Source organism: Ips typographus, linkage group LG5 (assembly GCF_016097725.1).
Source record: "Ips typographus isolate SLU linkage group LG5, UJ_Ityp_2.0, whole genome shotgun sequence".
In the NCBI taxonomy this organism is placed as follows: domain Eukaryota; kingdom Metazoa; phylum Arthropoda; class Insecta; order Coleoptera; family Curculionidae; genus Ips; species Ips typographus.
Genome location: NC_138426.1, coordinates 6,499,789 through 6,519,236, shown reverse-complemented (window position 1 = coordinate 6,519,236; position 19,448 = coordinate 6,499,789). Strand labels below are relative to the sequence as shown.

Genomic DNA, 19,448 nt, shown 5'->3' with positions numbered 1-19,448 from the left:
GCTACTTTTAGTTAGTTCAGTTAGTTAGTTTAATTAAAATGTCTAACTTAAGAATGTTGTGCTCGCTTCAAAGTACCTGCGACAGTTACTTGACAGGAGTTTGAAAATATGGTAAGCAAATGCATAACAATAACACCAATAAACGAAAAGTCAAATCTTGTGCAACTAATTTTGAGTTACCGCAAGATGGGTTAGTTACACAAAACAGAGTTTTACTGGGGGGTTGTTTGCAATTTTACTAAATAACAGACAGTGTTATATACCTTAAAAATTATAAAAAAAGTAAAATAAAAAAACACACTGGTACTTCAAAAACTATTTTTGCAACTGTTCTCTTTTTATAATTATTATGGGTGGCGGTACTTCTACTTGCATTTAAGCTTGCCAATGGTCTATTATGTCAAAAATATTTTTTCTCTCACGTCACTAATTTTTCAAAGCTTAAAAAATGATATTATTTAATTTTATTGTTGCTGTAAACTGATGCAAATAAAAAAAATATATTATTAACGTGAGCATAAAATCTATTAATTTATCTCAGCTTAGTACTGGTCCAATAAACCAAATTGTACAATTAAAAACTTTTTTTATTACATTGTTTAGGTTGTGACTTTGTTACTCGCTTTTTCATATTTTTTTTTCTGTTATTGTTAAGTTTTATTGATAATTTATTGGTAATCGTTGTGAGTAAAGTTGCTACTTTAAACGTATTTGTCTTTTGACTGATGGTTTTATAATGAATATTAGAAAACCTGTTCGGTGTAATATTACAATTTTTAAAATAAATTTTCTTTAAATATTTTATGTTGTGTTATTATTTGTCTTGGTACTTAACAAAATCAAATCTAATTTTAAACTAAAGTCGGCAACGGACGGTGATAGCGGCAATAGTATGTACAAAGTGTTTGGTTAAAACTTTGGTGTTCTGTCAACCGATTTTGAAAGATCAAAAACTCATCCCTAATCCACCTGCTAAATTGATATACAGGGTGGTTCCTTACCGTCCTGGTCTTTTTTTCCCGTTGTTTCGTTAACAATGGAATATGCTGTTCTTTCTTCAAAGTTGAAACTTAGATATATCAAAACTGGCTGGATAAAACTGTGTTAAACCTTAACTGCTGATTATAAGAAAAACATAAAAATTGACTAAAACCATTACCAATCCATTTAAAAAAAAGGTGCTGGATGTCGCTAGCCCGAAAACTTAGGTCCTAAAAATTTGAAACGATCATAAAGAGATACACTTTTTAACTTTATGTGATATTTAAAAATTGTATCTTTGCAGGTAATATCTTGTGGACAAGATTATATATTTTTGGCCATTTTCTTCATTTAAAATTCCAAATTTAACTCGAAGAGACCACTGATCTTAGTTACTACTACAGAAGTACTGACTCTAAAGAATGGGTTAGTTTAAGACATGTTAACAAAGCCGAAAAAAAAAATGCGAACAACAAACCAAGTTTATTTTGAATCAAATATCTGTTATTATGATTATGACCTTTTTTCCAAACGAATTTTGACGCCATTTTGGGATTTAAGTACCGTAGCAGATTCAAGGATGGGTTCAAACGCAGGATTGGCTGGAAACAGCTCAAAATTCAATAGAATCATAGCCAATGCCATTTTTAATTCTAAAACGGCGAATTTTTGTCCTAGAATCAAACTTCTGTGCAATTTGTTAGACCATTAGTAGATACTAACCTATACAATTTCTGGGACCCGCACTGAACGGTAAATAAGAAAAAGGTTTGGGTTCCTCCTCCAAAAATCGCGAAGGATTAAATTCGTTAGGTTTGTTATAGACTGAAGCATCTCTGTTGACAGCACTGACCAGTACGGTGACTGTGAGACCTTTGGGAAGGACTTTGTCACCTGTAAGTATTTAGATCTAACATCATTTAGGATTTTTTAGGCATACTTTCAAAGCTTATAGCCGTACCGTCATAGATCAAGTCTTCCGTGATTTGCCTGCCTATAATCGGTACTGAAGGGTACAGCCGTAAGGTCTCCTTAATCACCAGATCCAAGTATTTGAGGTTTTGGAGGTCCCAAATCGTGATCTTGGACATGTTTCCCAGTGGTTCCACTTCGCTAAATGCTTCCGCCTGTCAAACTCAATTCATCAGCTGTTCAAATATTGCTTTGAGTACTCACTTGTACGCTGGGGTGTTGCGCTAACAAGTACATGGCAAAACCCAGAGCTGTGGCTGTAGTATCATGACCCTTAAAAAGAGTTCAATTTCGAAATTCAAATCATGTCAATCATCTTCAGTCATTAAAGGTTCAAAATCAAGCTAAGTAAAAACAACAGTACCAAACAAGTGCAGATGAGAAGATATTATATTGAGTCGTATGGGTGGAACGTCTTTTTTAACGAGTTTACTTACAGCAAACATGAATGTGTCCACTTCGTTCCTAATAAAGGCTTGACTCAAAGGTTGCCCATTCTCATCCCTGTACTTGAGCAACAGATCCAAAAACGCCATCTTCCGCTTTTTCTCTCCGTTTCCTTCACTTTCAGCTTCAATCTCTTTCTTCCTCTTGTTGATCACGCCTTCAGACACCTCGTGAAGCAGTTTCACGTATGTCATTTCTTGTCGATAGTCGGCGGTCAGTTTGTAAATGAAGTCAAACGTTTTAAAGGGATTAAAAGTCCTTTCCATTATTAGTTGTCCCATGCTAGACACGGCGTTGATGTAGTCGGTATTTTCCTGGTCTTGGATTTTAAGTTGGACACCCATCGAAGTTTCTGGAACACCAACATTGATTTATAATAGAAAACTGTGCGGAGGGCACTTTTCCATACATTATAATATACAATTCCTTGGCTCTTCATAAGATTCTTTAAAATTAAACTAATATAGCCTCTAAAACTCCTAGGGAGCAAGGTAAAACATTCTGTGGTATAGTAGAGAATGTACTACTAATAGTAAAGATGGGTTTTCACCCTGGTGGTAATTTTGATGACAATAAAAAAATACGGCAATTGTTAAGTATCCTTTTTTGTTTTTCATTCTGCATCAACGGACCGGTATTGATTGACCTGGACTATTTTTACGTCTAAAACTTTTTACCTTTGTATCTTCAACGATTTCTTATATTTTCATATGTTCACCATGAATATTATTTTATACCGGACAACTTCTATAATAAAAACAATACAAAAAATCAGCAAGAATAGTTTCAATTTGCACAGATCACAGATTGATTGATCAGCAGGTTTTTTTACAAAACTGGATTGATTTATGAGGACGATGATAGTTATAAATAATGCTTGTTTGCCAAGTGGAAAACAGTTATGATAACTTAATCTAGAACTAGATGATACTTCTTCTGCACAGGTTAGGAAAAGCAAGAAGTTCTGTTTAAAAGGCTTCGTAGTTTTTATAATTATTACATGTACTTATTTCGCTTTACTACTAGATATGTTTGATAAGTTAAGTTTTGAAAAAAAAGGTGAAAAATGTGCGTGATGTTTAGAGCGGTACAATAGAAAAAATGATCGAAATAATTGTCAGAAGAACCAAAAAAATGTTGTTTAAAACCTTACAAAAAGATAGTGGAGGCAACAGAACTCTATGTGTACAAGCAAATTGTTCACTGATTACCTTTTCACCGATTATTAACGCACTATAATATATCAGTGTCATAATAAAGGTTATGACACTGAAAATAGTGCAAAATTATGATAGTATATTACTGTTGTAGATAATACGTAAGAGAAGGGTCGCCCTGACCGACTAGTTCAAGGACAAAATTGTTGTAGATAATAGCTATTTATATACCAAAGGCGTTAGAGAGAACATAATCCTAACCTATTATGTAATAACATAATGTCCTGAACAAAACAAATCCCTCGAGCCATAGAACCCCGTGCTGTTTGGGCTTCAGGACATTGTACTCTCCCTAACGCCTGTGGTGCATACAATCTTTTATGTTTCACCTAATTCAGCAATTATTAACTCTCGTATCGAAAAATCTCGTATTGAAAAGTAAGGTATACTTTTACCAGTATATTGTTTAGTGTTTATTCTACCTAAATGATGTCCTGATGTCAGTCAATGAAATCACAAATACTGGACAAAATTTTACAAAATATTAAAGAAAATGCGCAAAAAGCTAACGAAAGTGTATTACCTAAAAAGTCAAGAGCATCCTAAGATAGGGAATACATCGTTTTTATGGCATGAAAGTATAAAAATGCCATTGCTAATATTAAAAAAGGTTTCATGACGTTATAAGCGGGCATTATGATAACGCCCGTCTTAATGCACCCAGGTAGTTATGAATACTATAACCTACACCGTTTCCAAGATATTATTTATTCATAATGTATAGGTGAAACATAATAGCTATTTATGTGGTACTAATGGCGTTAGCGTGCAATCTCAGACAGAGTCATATATATCATGATACAGCTTAACAAAATGCACAGCGTGCAAATAATTCAAGCATACGCCCCGACCAGCAAGTCTCCAGAAGAAGAATGCGAACAATTTTATGAAGACATATCAGTAGCAATGAACTCTGAAAGAACAAAAGCTAAGATAATATTAGGAGATTTTAATGCGAACATCGGAAATTTCGGGCTGGGTGAACGAAATCATAGAGGGCAGATAATGTTAGACTTTCTCTGTCGTGAAAATCTCTACTCCTTAAACACCTTTTTCAAAAAGCCTCCTCAAAGAAAATGGACTTGGAGAAGTCCAGATGGCACGGTAAAAAACGAAATCGATTATATTCTATCAACGAACAAGAATACCTGCCTGGATGTTTCTGTACTAAACCATTTTAACACAGGCAGTGACCACCGTTTGGTTAGAGCCAAGTTCAGCATCAACACTCAGCTGGAACGTAAAAGACGAATAGAAAAGAGCATTCGTCCATCAATAGTAGAGCTCGCAGATAAAAGAGAAGAATATAACACTATTATTGAGAACAAACTAGAGCCAACAGAAAACCTAAGAGAATTAAACCTAGACGATCTCTCAACGAAAATAACAAGTAGCATTCAAACAGCAAAAAAGGTTGTATGTTATAGAAACAAAAATAAAGAAACAAAAATTAGTAAAGAAACTAACACCCTCATTGAATTACGCAGAAAAACCGATAGGGACTCTCCAACGTATGAGGAGCTGAATAAAAGAGTCAAGAAAGAAATCAGGAAAGATCTAAGAAGATACAACACTCGCCAAATTGAAAAACTGATCGAAAATAACATGAACATGAAGGTGCTTAAGTCGAAAGGAAACAGAGGAAAACTTCTAATCACGAAATTAAGAAATGGCCAAGGAAACCTTATATATGGGAGAAACGAGATCGCTAAAGTAATACAGGAGTTCTACCTAGACCTATATAAGCAGACTGTACAACCACCAACAGCCGACACAAGAAGACACACACACCCTGTCATAAATGTGGGATCCGAAGAGATGCCGGAAATAAGTATAAGTGAGTTACGAACCGCAATAGGGCAGCTAAAGAAAGGAAAAGCCCCTGGAGAGGATGGAATTACCAACGAGATGCTTAAGATTGGAGGTAAGACATTGGAAGAAGCCATCCTTATACTATTAAATAAATGTCTCGAAGAAGGAAAAACCCCGGAAGCCTGGCAAAACGCTGAAGTTATTATTCTATTCAAAAAGGGAGATGCCACTAACCTGGAGAATTACCGCCCTATTAGCTTGCTGTCTGTCTTATATAAAGTGCTGACGAAAGTACTTACAAACAGATTAAATGCCAAGTTTGATTTTTACCAACCAGTTGAGCAAGCAGGTTTTCGAAAAGGCTTCAGCACGATTGACCACATACAGAGTGTACGGACATTGATCGAGAAGTGCACAGAATACAACATTCCTTTACATCTGGCATTTGTCGATTACCACAAGGCGTTTGACTGATGGGCTGTTTTGGACGCTATGCGTGATGCGAGGATCGACTCTAGATACACTGAAATAATAGGTCATGTGTATGGAAATGCTGCAATGCGGGTAAAGATTGACGATGAATTGACCACTGATAAAATTCCAATAAACAGGGGAGTCAGACAGGGGGACACGATCTCTCCTAAGCTGTTTACATTGGCCCTAGAGAACTTATTCAGAAAGCTACCATGGCTGGATAGGGGCATCTCAATCGATGGAAAACACTTGCACCATCTGAGATTTGCCGACGACATCGTGCTCATCAGTAAAGATTCTGAAGAATTATCCACAATGATAAAAGAACTACAACAAACATCCAAAACAGTAGGACTGACAATGAATATCCGAAAGACCAAAATAATGAGCACAGACAATATCGACGTAATTATTGAAAATCAGCCTATCGAAGTGGTGAACGAATATAACTATCTAGGCCATATCATTAAGCTCGGCAAGGAAAATCAAACTGCTGAAATAAATCGTCGAACAGGTCTTGCCTGGGCAGCTTTCTCTAGGATGGCCTATATTCTTAAACATCACGATGTCCCGATTAGTCTAAAACGTAAGATCTACAACACATGTATTCTGCCAGTAGCGACCTACGGGTTAGAGACAGTCACTATGACACACGCAAATGCTAACAAGTTAAGGGTTGTCAACGCGCCATGGAAAGAGCAATGCTTGGTATTAGCCTCAGAGATCGGGTGCGAAATAAAGACATTCGGCAGAGAACAAAAGTCGATGATGTTGTAGTACGGGCGACAAGGTTAAAATGGCGCTGGGCAGGTCATGTGGCTAGAGACAACAATAAATGGACCAAAATACTCATGAAATGGAGGCCGCGAGAGTCAAAGAGAAACATCGGAAGACCGCAAGCAAGGTGGCGTGACGACATCCAGAAGATTGCTGGAAGAAACTGGATCCTGGCGGCCCAAGACAGGAACCGATGGAAAATGATGGAAGAGGCCTATATCCAGCAGTGGACAGAGAGGCTAGAAAGAAGAAGAAGAAGAAGAATGGCGTTAGAGAGAACATAATTTCCTGACCCTCTGACCCCCTCCTCCCCCCCTGTCCTGTCCCTCGGGCCATAGGCCCTCGGGCTGTTTCGGCCTGATGGACATTATACTCTCCCTAACGCCTGTGTTGCGTAGAATGTTTTATGTTTCACCTAATTCAGCAATTATTTACTGTTTCTGCCATTGAAAAGTAAGGTATACCTTTACCGGTATGTTGTTTACTGTTTATTTTACCTGAATGTTGTGACTTTAGTTAGTGAAAATTGGTTACATTATATCAACTGAACCAGATGTTGCATTGAGGCTTTTTTCTACAGGAAGTTTACTAATTCACACTTCTACAGTTATCTTACAGTTTCGGTGGTCACTACTATTTTAGAGTAACTTACGACAAATCACATCCAAAGTGTACCGGGTTAGTATATAATGGACGTCCACTTCATCCTTCCCAACTTCCTGCCCCAGAGTCCTCACCAGATCTTTAGTGGCATCCTCAAACACCTCAATAAACTGTTCCAGAATGGAAAAATGAAAAGCTGGAGTCAGTATTTTCCTGCTTCTCTTCCACTCTTCACCTGAAAGTTCGGAAATTGAATTGAGTTGTTTTTTTTTCAAAGAGAGTTAAGATACCTGCAGATATTAAAAGCCCTCCTCCAAGCCAGTTGTGCAAGAACTCATAAGAATAGCTTTTAGCTAGTGGTAGGTTGGATGATAAAAACCATTTCAAAAAGTCTGGATTTGAAGCCATGAGCATGGAAAGAGATCCCACCTCCATGTAACATAACCCATTGTGTTTGGTTAGGTGATTCTTTATATTTTCCAGAATTTCTAGAAATTGAAAAATGTTAATTCCACTAAATATCAGAAGAAATTAAGATAAAAATAAGAAGATATAGTTGTACTAATAGCGACAGTTGTAAATTGTACTGAAAATGGTAATTATACTTAAAGTCGGTGTTTCCATCGCCGCATAAAGTAGCTAATAACTATTTGGTCACTAAAGTGTATTTCATAGATTAATGGTTGAACAAGTTCTATCTCTTTTTTATTGGTAATTTATTTGTCGAACAATTTGATAGATTGAAATTCAAAAAGATGTTTTGTCATTATCAGATGAGTTTGATTTGTCATTCCTTCGGAATCCGTGACTGTTAATTAAGCCCCTCAAAGGCAATCTGTTTAAAAAAGCAGAAGGGACGTAATTTTGTGACCATAAAATTGAAATAAGAAGCAAGAAAGGTCAGCAATAGTAGATTATGATTAGGTGTCTCTGGGTCTGCCTTATAAAGTAGCTAATAACTATTTGGCCATTAAATTGTATCCCAAAGATTAATTGTCGAATAAGTTGTATCCGTATTTCAAGGCAAGTTTATTTGTCGAAATGTTATTGGGAGAATTAGTATTAAAATGGTAGTTTTGTCACATTAGTCTGATTTGTCATTTCTTTCCCTCCAAAGACAATCTATTTGAAAAATTAAAAGACTTGTCTTTCGTGATCATAAAATGGAAAAACGAAATAAGAAAGAGTTACAATAGTAGATTATTGTCATCCTTCGTAATTATTAGTTATTGTTATGTTATTTTAATAACACATAGTCGTCTCAAAAATATCTTTATTTCAACCTTCAATTAAGGCCTGTTTTATAATGATTTTTGTTCCCTGCCTTGACCTTTTAAGCTCAAATGTAAAATGAAAATAAATCCCTTCCCCAGCCCTAACAAAATAGTTTTTTTAGTTGAATTTTAAGCTGTCATTTAGTATGTAGTGTTTGCGCTTTTTTTCTACGATAAGCTTTGTTACCCCTTAAGCACCACCTTCTTAAATTTAATTTCATCATAACATGGGTTTCACTGTCTCACCCTTTATCAAAAGATAACCCGCGCACTGAGTTGCGATTGCGTATCACCCACGAACTAGTAGAAAAATATACCAAGGAACTAAAAAACAGAAAAGCCCCAGGAAGCGACGAATTGAACAACGAACTGATAAAGTAAGGAGATAAACCACTAAGCGAACAACTAGCCAATCTTTACCAGAAGATCTTAAATGAAACAACTATACCAACCGACTGGAAGAAAAGCATTACTATCCCTATCTTCAAAAAAGGCGACAAAAAAACAACCAGAGGAATAACTCTCCTAAGCGCCGTGATGAAACTATTCACGAAAATCATATGCGGTATCATCTCAGAACAAATACCTATAATGGAAGAACAACAGGGATTCTGGAAAAACAGGTCTACCACAGACGCCATATTCATCATTCGACAAATAGTCGAGAAATCAATCGAATACGAGAAACCGGCGTATATGTGCTTCATAGATCTGAGCAAAGCGTTTGATCGAGTGAGACTAAATGACCTCACAACCATATTGAGACGGGGCAGCATTCCGAATGAAATAGTTAGAACTATTGAAAACTTGAATACCAATACAACAACCGGAATACTTGTGAACAACAGCTTGACCCAAGAAGTGCCCATATCAACAGGAATAAGATAGGGAAACTCTCTAAGCCGGGTACTCTTTAACCTAATCATGAACGAAATAATAAAAGACGTCAAAAACGTGAGGCATGGTTACAGAACTAACAAAGGAGAAATAACAATACTGTGCTACGCGGATGACGCAGTAAATATATCAGAAAACGAAGATGAGCTGCAGCGACTACTTCATCAATGCTACCTGACAGCGAAACGCTACAATATGTCGATTGCGATAAGCAAGACAAAATCACTAGTTGTGGCAAAAGAACCTAGAAGATGCAAACTAGCTGTTAACGACGAAATAGTAGAACAGGTAACAGAAATAACCGCCCATCAAGACAAGAGATCTGAGGTAAAGAATCAAACAGATAAGGCCTCTAGAATAGCCGGATGTTTGAGAGACGTGATATGAAAAAAACCAGTTCCTAAAAATAGAAGCAAAGACCAGAATATATAAATCATGCGTCAGGCAGAAACCACGGCAGACACCAGCAGAACCAAGAGCATAACCCGAACGGCAGAGATGAGAACGCTCCGAAGTATCACGGGACACACGCTTCGTGACGGAATAACCAACCAAGAAATAAGACGAATCTGCGACATACAGGACATTGTAAGATTGACGAGACTGAGACGGCGAGAGTGGAATCAGCACATCAACAGAATGGAAGACAATAGAATTGCTAAAATTGCGAGAGACGGAAGCCCACACTCTAGAAGACCGCCAGGCAGACCACCAAAGAGGTGGAGGGATAGCTGGTTGTCGACGTCGCAAGGAACTCCTTAATGCTGGGAAAACAGGCTGAAAGCCTATTTCAAGAAGAAGAAAAAGAAGGCACAGTATGATACAGTTATGTCCCGGTTTAGAAAATTAAAAGAAAAATAATGCAGTATAAGAAATAAACGAAGTGTAGGAAAAAAATAGCTTAGAATTCAATAATGAAAAACATTCTTATTATTTAAGAAAGTGTTAAGGTTCTAGAAAGAAAGTATGATGACCTGATATTGAAAATATACTAGCAACAAATTGGGATAAAACTGGTTTAGTGATTTTTCTTTTACTGTCCTTCTGGGTAACTGATATCTTTCCCTACAGTTATTACAATTTCTATTTTAATAACTAATTTTTTATTTAAAATCCCAAACCGAGTGAGCAAGATGCATGTTTCATATTTATTAGTTCTTATTACCCTTATTGCAACTTGATGTATCAAATAAAAAATCTTCAAATAAACTGTCCAGTAAAGCTTGTTCAACGCTTGATATCGCAACTAAGTTTTATTTGGCTAATAAATTTAGAGGGAAGTTTAACATCAGATGGAAATACAGGTTATTGAAGTGGCAAATACAAAAACCTTCAAATAAACTGCTTTATTGGTCGAATAAAGTATGTTTGACGATTGTTATACGCAACTAAATTTTATTCATCTCATACTTACAAGGAAGTTTATTAGCAGATAGAAATACCGGCCCTAAGACCTAAAATATTTAAAAATGTTTGAGAATTGGCTTTCACATGACGTGTAAGTCAAGCTGTATCTCATTACCCTTGATCAATACAATTTTCGGAAAACATTCAAAGTTGTATTACTGAACATACAATAAATGTATCTTAATTTAAATTTTACAATTCAGAGTGCTACATGCACATGCATTAATTAGCATGGTCATCTTAGGCCTTTAGTTAATAGAGTAACTGTAGTTACAAAATTGTTAGGCAAGCCGAATTAAACAACAATGGCAACTATTGTGTTTGACAACAGACATTTCACTAATTATGTCATAAAAATAGACAACTAGAGCAACAATTTAAAACAATCATGCAATGCATGATTCATTCATTCATAAAATATCATTAAATAAATAGTTAAATTTAATAATAAAAGTAATATAAACAAAAAAAAGCGGAGTTTGTAATATGTATGTACTATACAAAAAAAAAATTAATACTTTAAGCCTCAATTTACGACATAAGTAAATTTTGTAAAATGATTCAAATTTCAGTCCTGTAATACGTGTAATACATGTGAATAGGTAATCAAATTAAATTTATATTCAATTGTTGCGTTATCAGCGTTAATTTCATAATATTACTTTTATGATAATTTATTGTGAAAATTTAAAGAAAATTCATTGAGAACTTACTGGTACGATCACGCAACTCCAAAGCTGTCCCAATTACAGGATAACCCGGGACGGACTGGACCCATCGTAACTTTTTCTTAAAGTTGTATTTTTTTACGTAAAACGCTGTACAAAACGCTACTGCCAGTACAGAAACTGCTTGAAACCACCAAAACAACATTATGTACTGATGTGAATGTACCGATAACAGTATATAATCTCTCTGAACTAAAATGACATTCGTGATGCATTTAAGTTAGGGCCGGGCTAAGGTTCTGAAAAGCGTTATGTAAAACCTCATTTTCTCTGTTTGAGTTCGACCCTGATCTTAATAAAGTAGATATTTAATAGTCTAGTTGGGAAAAATAATTAACCACTGCAGCAACGATTATATTTTACTGAAAACCTTGGCCTTTAAACTGGCCACCACAAATATTAACCTTTAAAATTCAAATTACTTCAAATTTAATTTTACTTTAATATTTAAGTTTTGAAAAGGGTTTTCTTTAGAATTCCTGCATTTTTTCAATTGCCTTTGCAAACTCATTTGTACTAAAAAAGTCAACAATTTCTAAAATGTTTAACCATTTTCCATGACTACTTTTTGCCGTTCGGTTCTCTGATATTTGGCATTTGAGGCAAAGTTAAAGAAAAACCTTCAGGCTAAAATGTGGATTTTAATACTTATTGTGCAACATCTGTACACTCTATGAGTTGTTTAATAGTCAGTAGAATTAGTAATAGTACTAGCAACAACAGTACTAATAGTGTAGTAGTAGTGGTGTAGTAGTAGTACTACTACTAGTGCCTAGTAGCAAATAATTTGAATTTGTGGAATAACATCGGTCTAGAAAAGACAACTAGCATCTAAAATCAACTATTCAGACTGTCATCTAGTAGCGTTTGTTTTCTAGTTGAACTGAGGAAAATGTGCATTCCAATCCTATCCAAATTTTACAGTACAGCCCTGATATTTGCATTAACAAGGTTAAGTACAACTCACATAAAGGAGATGCAGTGTGGAACGTGGACAAGCGAGTTGTTAGTAATGAAGAATATAGTTAACATAATGTATGCACACGAGGCAAAATTTTTAAATATCTGACAAAAACTGACCCAACTAGGGAGATTATACAGAGTGGTCAAATTGATTGTAGGATACGTTAAGGATAAAAAGTACATAAAAAATAAGCGTCAAAGTCTCATATAAACTATAGTTGAGAAGTGCCCCTTATCTGAACTAACGGACTCTGTATGACCCCCCCCCCAAAAAAAAAAATGTTTATTTTAGTTATTAAACAAAATCAAAACATAAAATGCTCACCATTTCAAAATAACCATTTGGAGTTTTTTTTAATTTTTTAAAATTAGCGTATAAAAATTACAATATTTGAAACTATGCAAAATACAAGGAAATATCCAACCAAACTTTTCTTAAGAAAAAGTATGGGTTATCATATATTTATGCACCAAGGGCGTTAGAGAGAACATAATGTCCTGAAGGACGAAACAATTCGAGGGCCTATGGCCCGAGAGATAGGTTTCGGCCTGAGTGCGTATTCTTGAAACGAGGGAAGGGGATTATCAAGAGAAAGGCCTGTAGAATGTGACAGGAATTCCCCATTGTCAGCTTCTTCTGTCACATTCTATCAACACTTATCTTGAGAATTCCGTTCCCTGCTTTCAAGAATTAGGCCCCTAATGGACATTATATTCTTCCTAACGCCTGTGGTGTTAGGGATCATATTTTTATATTTTCTAAAACTTCATCCAACTTTTGCCATTTTCACTGACTGACAGGACTATCAAAGTCACATCATTCAGGTAAAATAAACACTAAACAACATACCGTTAAAGGTATACCTTACTTTTCAATGCCACAAATAGTAAGTTAATGCTGAATTAAGTGAAACATAAAACATTGTATGCACCACAGGCGTTACCTGTTACCTGTTACCCTTTCAAGAAATTATGTTGCCTCTAACGCCTTCAGTACATAAATAGCTATTGAAGCTGTAAACAATTTCGAACGGCTTCCTTATCTGCCCAGAATATTTTAATAAACGGGAAAGGTTTGCTGCTGCCTTTAAGGTTTGCTAACTCCGCCAAGGAGCACATTTTGACTACAGTTTATATGACACTTTGGAGTTTATTTTTTATGTACTTTCCACCCTTGAATTATCCTACAATCAATTTGGACCACCCTGTATAACATGACCCAATGTTAATATCATAATTATTATTCAGGCTGTACAAAACGCGATTTTTTATCTTCCTCAACCTCGAAATGAAGCGAATTATGAGACTACTACATCGTGTAGATGCAGTTCAAACAACTTATTAATTGTCCGACAATGTGATGCAATTAAGGCAGGCGCGCATTTGCCATTTTTTGTCGCCCAATTATTCGTTCATACAAAGAAAACCAAAATTCTTACAATGATATTGCACTAACATGTGACGCAAACGCGTATGTTTTGTCTGTATCGCGACTATTATTTTTTTTTGGTTGCTGCGACAGAATATTGCAAGTACATACGTGCCTGGCTGTATCAGCATAAAAAAATAATGTTCCATTTCCGAATATTTTCAGTTTAAGTGTGGGAACTTGTTTACAGGGCAAAGTTCATCTACGACTAAAACCTGAAGCAAGTCTAAAATATCAGAACGATTAATTGGACGCTGAACTAAGTTAATTGGTAGCACCCATTGTTGTAGCCTGATGCTCCATGAGTAAAATACGAATATGCTCTGACTTCGCCACGGCATCTTACTTGATTTTGTTGGGGCCTTCCATTAACTTCCACCTCCTATAGGAGACGACAAAAGTGCCGCGACCAGTTGGAGCACATCGAAACTTAAATCGCTATGATAGACCAAATAGTGACCTATGTATTAAGTGCGCATTCGTACTCTGAGATTGTAGTGTAAAGCGGCAATTATTTGAGCGCAAATAAATGAGTTTTTGGCAGGATATGCTCTTAAATATGTAGATTCTAGAAAAGGCTACTTTTTCTCTGACCAGTCATTTTTCAAGCTGACAATCGAGCGAGACAATATTCCAGCAGTTGGAAGTGACGTGTCATGTGTGCTTTTCTGTCCTTTTTTGGAAATAATAGAGCTCCTGGTTGTGGTCATTGCCTTACTCGCACTAGAGTTCTCAGTATGGGAGTCGTTTTGAACCCGGTATGGGACAGTTGGGACAGTTGACCTGGGGGGGCGACGGGTTTGAGGATAGGTTAAATCTATTGAGCCCGAGGGCCAACTGGACTTCGCATTCCTGTCATGCACTCTAGGGCATGGCGAGCATGGGATCCTATAGGTCAATGACCGGTGTCCGTGGTGAACAACCACATGCTGCCAGAGCTGCCCGTGCTTTCGACTGAAGACACCGGATCTAGACAAGGTAGGTCGATAAGCTCCCCCAAGCCACGGTGTGGAGACCGTGCCAATGGCTGGATGGCACCAGGGTGATGGTGTCTCAAACGGTTCCCTCAGGATACAGGGCACCCTCCTGAGTATTTTTGCGTTGCTACGGTATGCGGGGCTCTGCCGTGGTTGACAACCCTTTCCCTAGCTTCTCGTGGGAATTGCATGGAGAAGGAAAATTAATTTCAACCTAACAAGGAGGGTAAAATCCTTGACTCACGGGAAACCGGTGAGATGTTAAGGAAGCGGGTCAATCGCCCCTCCACTCCCTCTGAGAGAAAGGATCAATCCACCTCTCACGGGCACAAGACAGTCATCAGATGGCTGAAGAGGACAATCCACCTCAGACATGTGATGATGACAGCAATGCTATCTCTCAAGAGGCGCAGACTGCCGGGCTCCGCAAGGACAAAGCTGACCAGGCTCATAGAGCAGTGCGTGATCTATGAGGAGGCCTTGGCTAAAGTCTTGGGAGAGCTGGCAAAACGGGACCGGTTCCATCTCCCAGTCTGCTGGCTCTGCTCTTGCCGCGGAGCGGGGAATCTGATCCCCCTTATACGCCGCGGGAGGCACCCGGGTGGCTACGCTCGGAAGGTAGTACGCCCGAGCAAAAGGCTCCTGGCTACAGCGCGGTCCTTTGGGGCGCCAGTGTGGGCATTATCCACCATGATTATTCCCGAGAGACCCTAAGCGCTGATCGGCTTGGGGTAACGCAGAGAGCCGTCATGGAGGCAGTGAGGAGCGTTCCGGATGGGGGGCATCAAATCAAGTTCCTGGGCAGAGAACATGCCCGGGCTTGCTTTTGATCACCTGCGCGGATGAGCCAAGCTCCAGATGGCTTATTGAGGCGACAAACGCCCTTGAACCCTGGGAGGGGGCAGGCTTGAGGGCTGTGAGCGGAAGCCTCTAATTTGTCTGAGATCATTAAAGCTATTACTGTTCGTGATGCTTACACGAACAGTAATAGCTTCAGCTGAACGGTAAGTACAGCAGGTATTTACTTCCCGATTTGTTAGCCCTAGCAACCAGAAACTAGACAGGAACTAGTCCTTCCCGCCTTCAGAACAGGTGCTGTCATCACTCAAAATTAGACAAGTCGTACAAAAAAATGTAAAATATAATCAGTTTTTGTCCAAGATTTTCTTTAACCATGTCTCTGAAACTGATATTCCGTTGTTTCTGATGAAGATATGCATTGCGAAGATTGCGGCCCCCTAACGCTTTATAAGAAGAGCTATACAAATTTTGTAAAATTCTGCAAATTGATCGACCTATCAGTGTTTTGTCATCGTTCTCCAAATTGTTTGAGAAAACCTTTTTGTATAGGCTTTTACGATTTTTTCTATCAAACAATCTTGTATCGATTTTTTATCATGGGCTTCTGCCGGGAATTTGAGAGAGCAGTTTTTGAGCTTACCTCTTCCGTGTTCTCGGGCTTTTCCTTGTTTTATCGACATCTTTTGACTGCTTAAGCATCCCGATCTTTTCGCAAAGCGTGAGAGGTACGGAGTGGGATGGTCTGTCTTGTCGTGGGTGATACCGTTTCTTCAAGACGGGCTTCAGTCATGGCTGTAAATCTGCCAAGGTGAGATAACATAACATAATTAAAAGACTTGTAGCAGGTTTTTCCTTCTGGTTGTCTGGCAAATTACGCAGATGACACTTGTAATAAGAGGTGGTGACTTTTCTTAGATTAGTTAGGAAACGCCCGAAAACGTCCCGAGATATTGGATCTAAAGGCCACTTATTGTTTAATTGGGGACTACCTACTGGAAAATTTTTTGCACGTGCTTCTTTCCCATCATGGTTCATTTGACATTAAAGTCAAAAGTTTTTACGTGAAAAAAATCAATAAGTTATTTACTATAATAGTCCAATGCGCATCAAAATCTTTTAATCCTTTTTGTAACGACGAGGATTTGAAATGACCCAAAAAAATCACACAGAAAATTGTCGAATTGAATTTTTTGGTAAAGTGAGAGCTAACAACGGCCGCACCCAACATAGTAATCCCACATCAATTTAGGTAGTATTTTCAGAACCGTCATGTCTTCTGACACATGATTTGAAATTTTTATGATTGCAGCTCCCTCAATATCGAGGTATAATGTATTTTGTATTTATTTTTAATCGTTGTACTCTCATAGTTTTTTCATTTTTCATGTGCCTTGTTCGGTCTTTTTGACGTTGGCGATTATAAAGGCAAAAGCTGTACGATCCTTCGCCAAGCAAAAAAGTTTACCAGCTCTTCTTATACCGGTCCAGGTCCGAAATATCATAAATTTGGTCCTTCCTATATTGATGTGTCTCTCCCACGTCACCGATTTCTTTATAAGCAACTGTAGTCCCTCGATTGTGTTTGCTAATATCACGGTATCATCAGCATATCTGATTGTTCTTATTGGCTCTCAATTTATTTTGATGTCTAGGTGTGATATTTCTTAATACTACCTTAATTATTCGACAAGAGTAAGGGTGGCAGTATGCAACCCTGTCTTACTCCTCGGTGTATTTTAATACGGTCAGTTTTATATTGCCTATTTTTACCTGCGCGATTTGATTCCAGTATAGATTTTTAATCATGCGGATATCTCTATCATCTATTCCAACCCCCTGTAGTATATCAATAACTTTATCGTGCTGGTCAAAAGCTTTTTTGTAATCGATAACGGATAACGGATGGACGGCATTTTTGGAGGAGAAATCATTTGGTTCATACCAAAAAGTGCTTTATGCATTCCGAAAGCGTTTCTGAAGCCAAACTAAGAGTCATTAAAATCTTCCTCCCATCTACGTCTGATGCGAGCGTGAACGATCCGTAGGAATGCTTTGAGCATGTGGGACATGGGACTAATGTTTTTTAGATAGAGCAATAAAGGTTGCCAATATTTTCCTCTGTAATGAGCTTTTGCAGACCATATGTGAGATGAGCATATCAGGTTGGATGTTATTGACGTGATCCGTAGCCTGGCCGCGGTGGCTACTCATATCCATTATGTGTATGTTCATTCTCTTCATTTCCTGAATCAAACTATCGAGCTTCCCAGCTTGAAACAGGTATAATAAAATGACTTTTATCAGTCTCATCAAATTAAACCTGTTTGAGAAATCTTCTCATGATATAGAATTTCAATCAGCTCATTTCATCAGGCTTCAGATCAGGCTCATAAAATTTTACATAAAACAGTTCAATTAAGTATTATAACTTTTCTATTTATTTACGTTTTATTAACACTTCCAAAATAAATACTACTGAAGCCACCCCCTGACCGATTAACAGAATGTAAAAGGCTCCTAAAAGGTGTTCAAACGTAAGAATTGATGGTATGGCAGATCTCTTGGCTTGTTGCGGTTTTTTGTGAATTACAAATCTACTAGAACTTGCCTATAAAAAAAATTAAATGTAAATTTATGGATTTCTGGAAAGGTTCAACAGACCTCTCTGGTCCAAAGCTCAGTAATACCAGATTGACGTAGCCTCTGAATGATGTGGTTGATTTTGGGTAACAGGGCAAAATTCCTTCTTACTATAAAAGTTATGCTTTCACTGTGAATGGCTTCTTTGATCACACGGTATCTTTCCACTGTACTTTCATCTATGTTGAACTCCGCAAACTCTTGACCTAAAAAATATTTTTCAAAGTTCAAGTCTGAGAAATGCGCCAACTAACCATTGACGCGTTCTATTAAAAAGCCAAAATCTCCACGGGTTGACAAAGAGAGCAACTCCTTAGGACTGCCACTGACGTAGCGTTCCCCAGTTTTTTTAAAACGACCCTAAAAAAACAGATTACACTAAAACCAAACCTCAAAATGAATACAATCACTATTCCTTCGTATTTCCAAGCTTTAATCCAGTCGGCTATCTGCAGAGACCCCCAAGGTAGATCAGAGTTCAAAAAGTCCTCCAAAGTGTCTATGGAGTTTTGGTACAGTGGTCTGGTTATGACGCTAGCATACCCTCCGGTATAGGCTATGTTGACCACCATAGTGGCCAGGATTATTAGCATTAACATAATAAAGGACTTCCTAAGAAATTTTGCAATGTCCTTCCTGGATACAGACTGCTGGACTGTCATCTTTAGCACTACTGAATTGGCCTCTTGGAACCCCAGCCTGGCAAGTTGATTTCATGGTTATTCTAAATTTGATGGCGTTTATGGTAGTTACGTGGTCAGTTGGCCCTCATATCTTCCATTAAGTAGGAAAAGAGCACAGACTAGAATGGGGTAGGTTATTAGAAGTGATATCCAGGTGCCAGTTGAGAATGCGTAGTAGGGCGACAACCATGGAGCTAAAAGCCTGCAAATAAAAAACTTAATGTACCATTGTAATTACCTTTCCATCAGTCATAAGAAGACATTTAAAAGAAATTACGGAGTAGACTTCTTTCTTATTATTATTATTTATATTATTTCTTCCTTCCTTAAAGCAGAAAGGCCTCATGTTTGAAATTCTTGGAGAGA

The 19,448-nt window shown here is 37.5% G+C and overlaps 2 protein-coding genes across 5 annotated transcripts in view; both read right to left on the bottom strand.

Moving 5' to 3' along the window:
• Positions 1 to 1,449: 1,449 nt before the first annotated feature.
• LOC145729771 (putative cytochrome P450 4s3) lies at positions 1,450 to 11,756 on the bottom strand. The gene is made up of 8 exons (XM_081980679.1): positions 11,575 to 11,756; positions 7,574 to 7,771; positions 7,333 to 7,518; positions 2,391 to 2,752; positions 2,158 to 2,226; positions 1,943 to 2,108; positions 1,705 to 1,875; positions 1,450 to 1,655 (listed from the first exon to the last, which is right to left on the bottom strand). The coding sequence occupies exons 1-8, from the start codon at positions 11,732 to 11,734 to the stop codon at positions 1,495 to 1,497; spliced, it is 1,473 nt and encodes a 490-aa protein (XP_081836805.1). The 5' UTR covers positions 11,735 to 11,756; the 3' UTR covers positions 1,450 to 1,494.
• Positions 11,757 to 18,174: 6,418 nt separating this feature from the next.
• LOC145729769 (putative cytochrome P450 4s3) overlaps positions 18,175 to 19,448 on the bottom strand; it is a 30,228-nt gene continuing 28,954 nt past the window's right edge. For all 4 annotated transcript variants that reach the window (XM_081980676.1, XM_081980673.1, XM_081980674.1 and 1 more), the window contains 5 exons: positions 19,153 to 19,284; positions 18,810 to 19,098; positions 18,654 to 18,759; positions 18,421 to 18,605; positions 18,175 to 18,367 (listed from right to left, as the gene is read on the bottom strand). In XM_081980676.1, the coding sequence (XP_081836802.1) occupies positions 18,197 to 18,367; positions 18,421 to 18,605; positions 18,654 to 18,759; positions 18,810 to 19,098; positions 19,153 to 19,284 (883 nt within the window). In that variant the 3' untranslated portion in view covers positions 18,175 to 18,196. The remainder of the gene's footprint in view (positions 18,368 to 18,420; positions 18,606 to 18,653; positions 18,760 to 18,809; positions 19,099 to 19,152; positions 19,285 to 19,448) is intronic.

Bases quoted from the DNA above. Each gene is read 5' to 3' on its own strand.
- LOC145729771 (XM_081980679.1), bottom strand. From the start codon at position 11,734: ATGTTGTTTTGGTGGTTTCAAGCAGTTTCTGTACTGGCAGTAGCGTTT. The intron at 1,876-1,942 runs GTACGGCTATAA...AAATACTTACAG, and splicing joins GGAAGACTTGATCTATGACG to GTGACAAAGTCCTTCCCAAA. The intron at 1,656-1,704 runs GTTAGTATCTAC...GTTTGATTCTAG, and splicing joins GGGTCCCAGAAATTGTATAG to GACAAAAATTCGCCGTTTTA.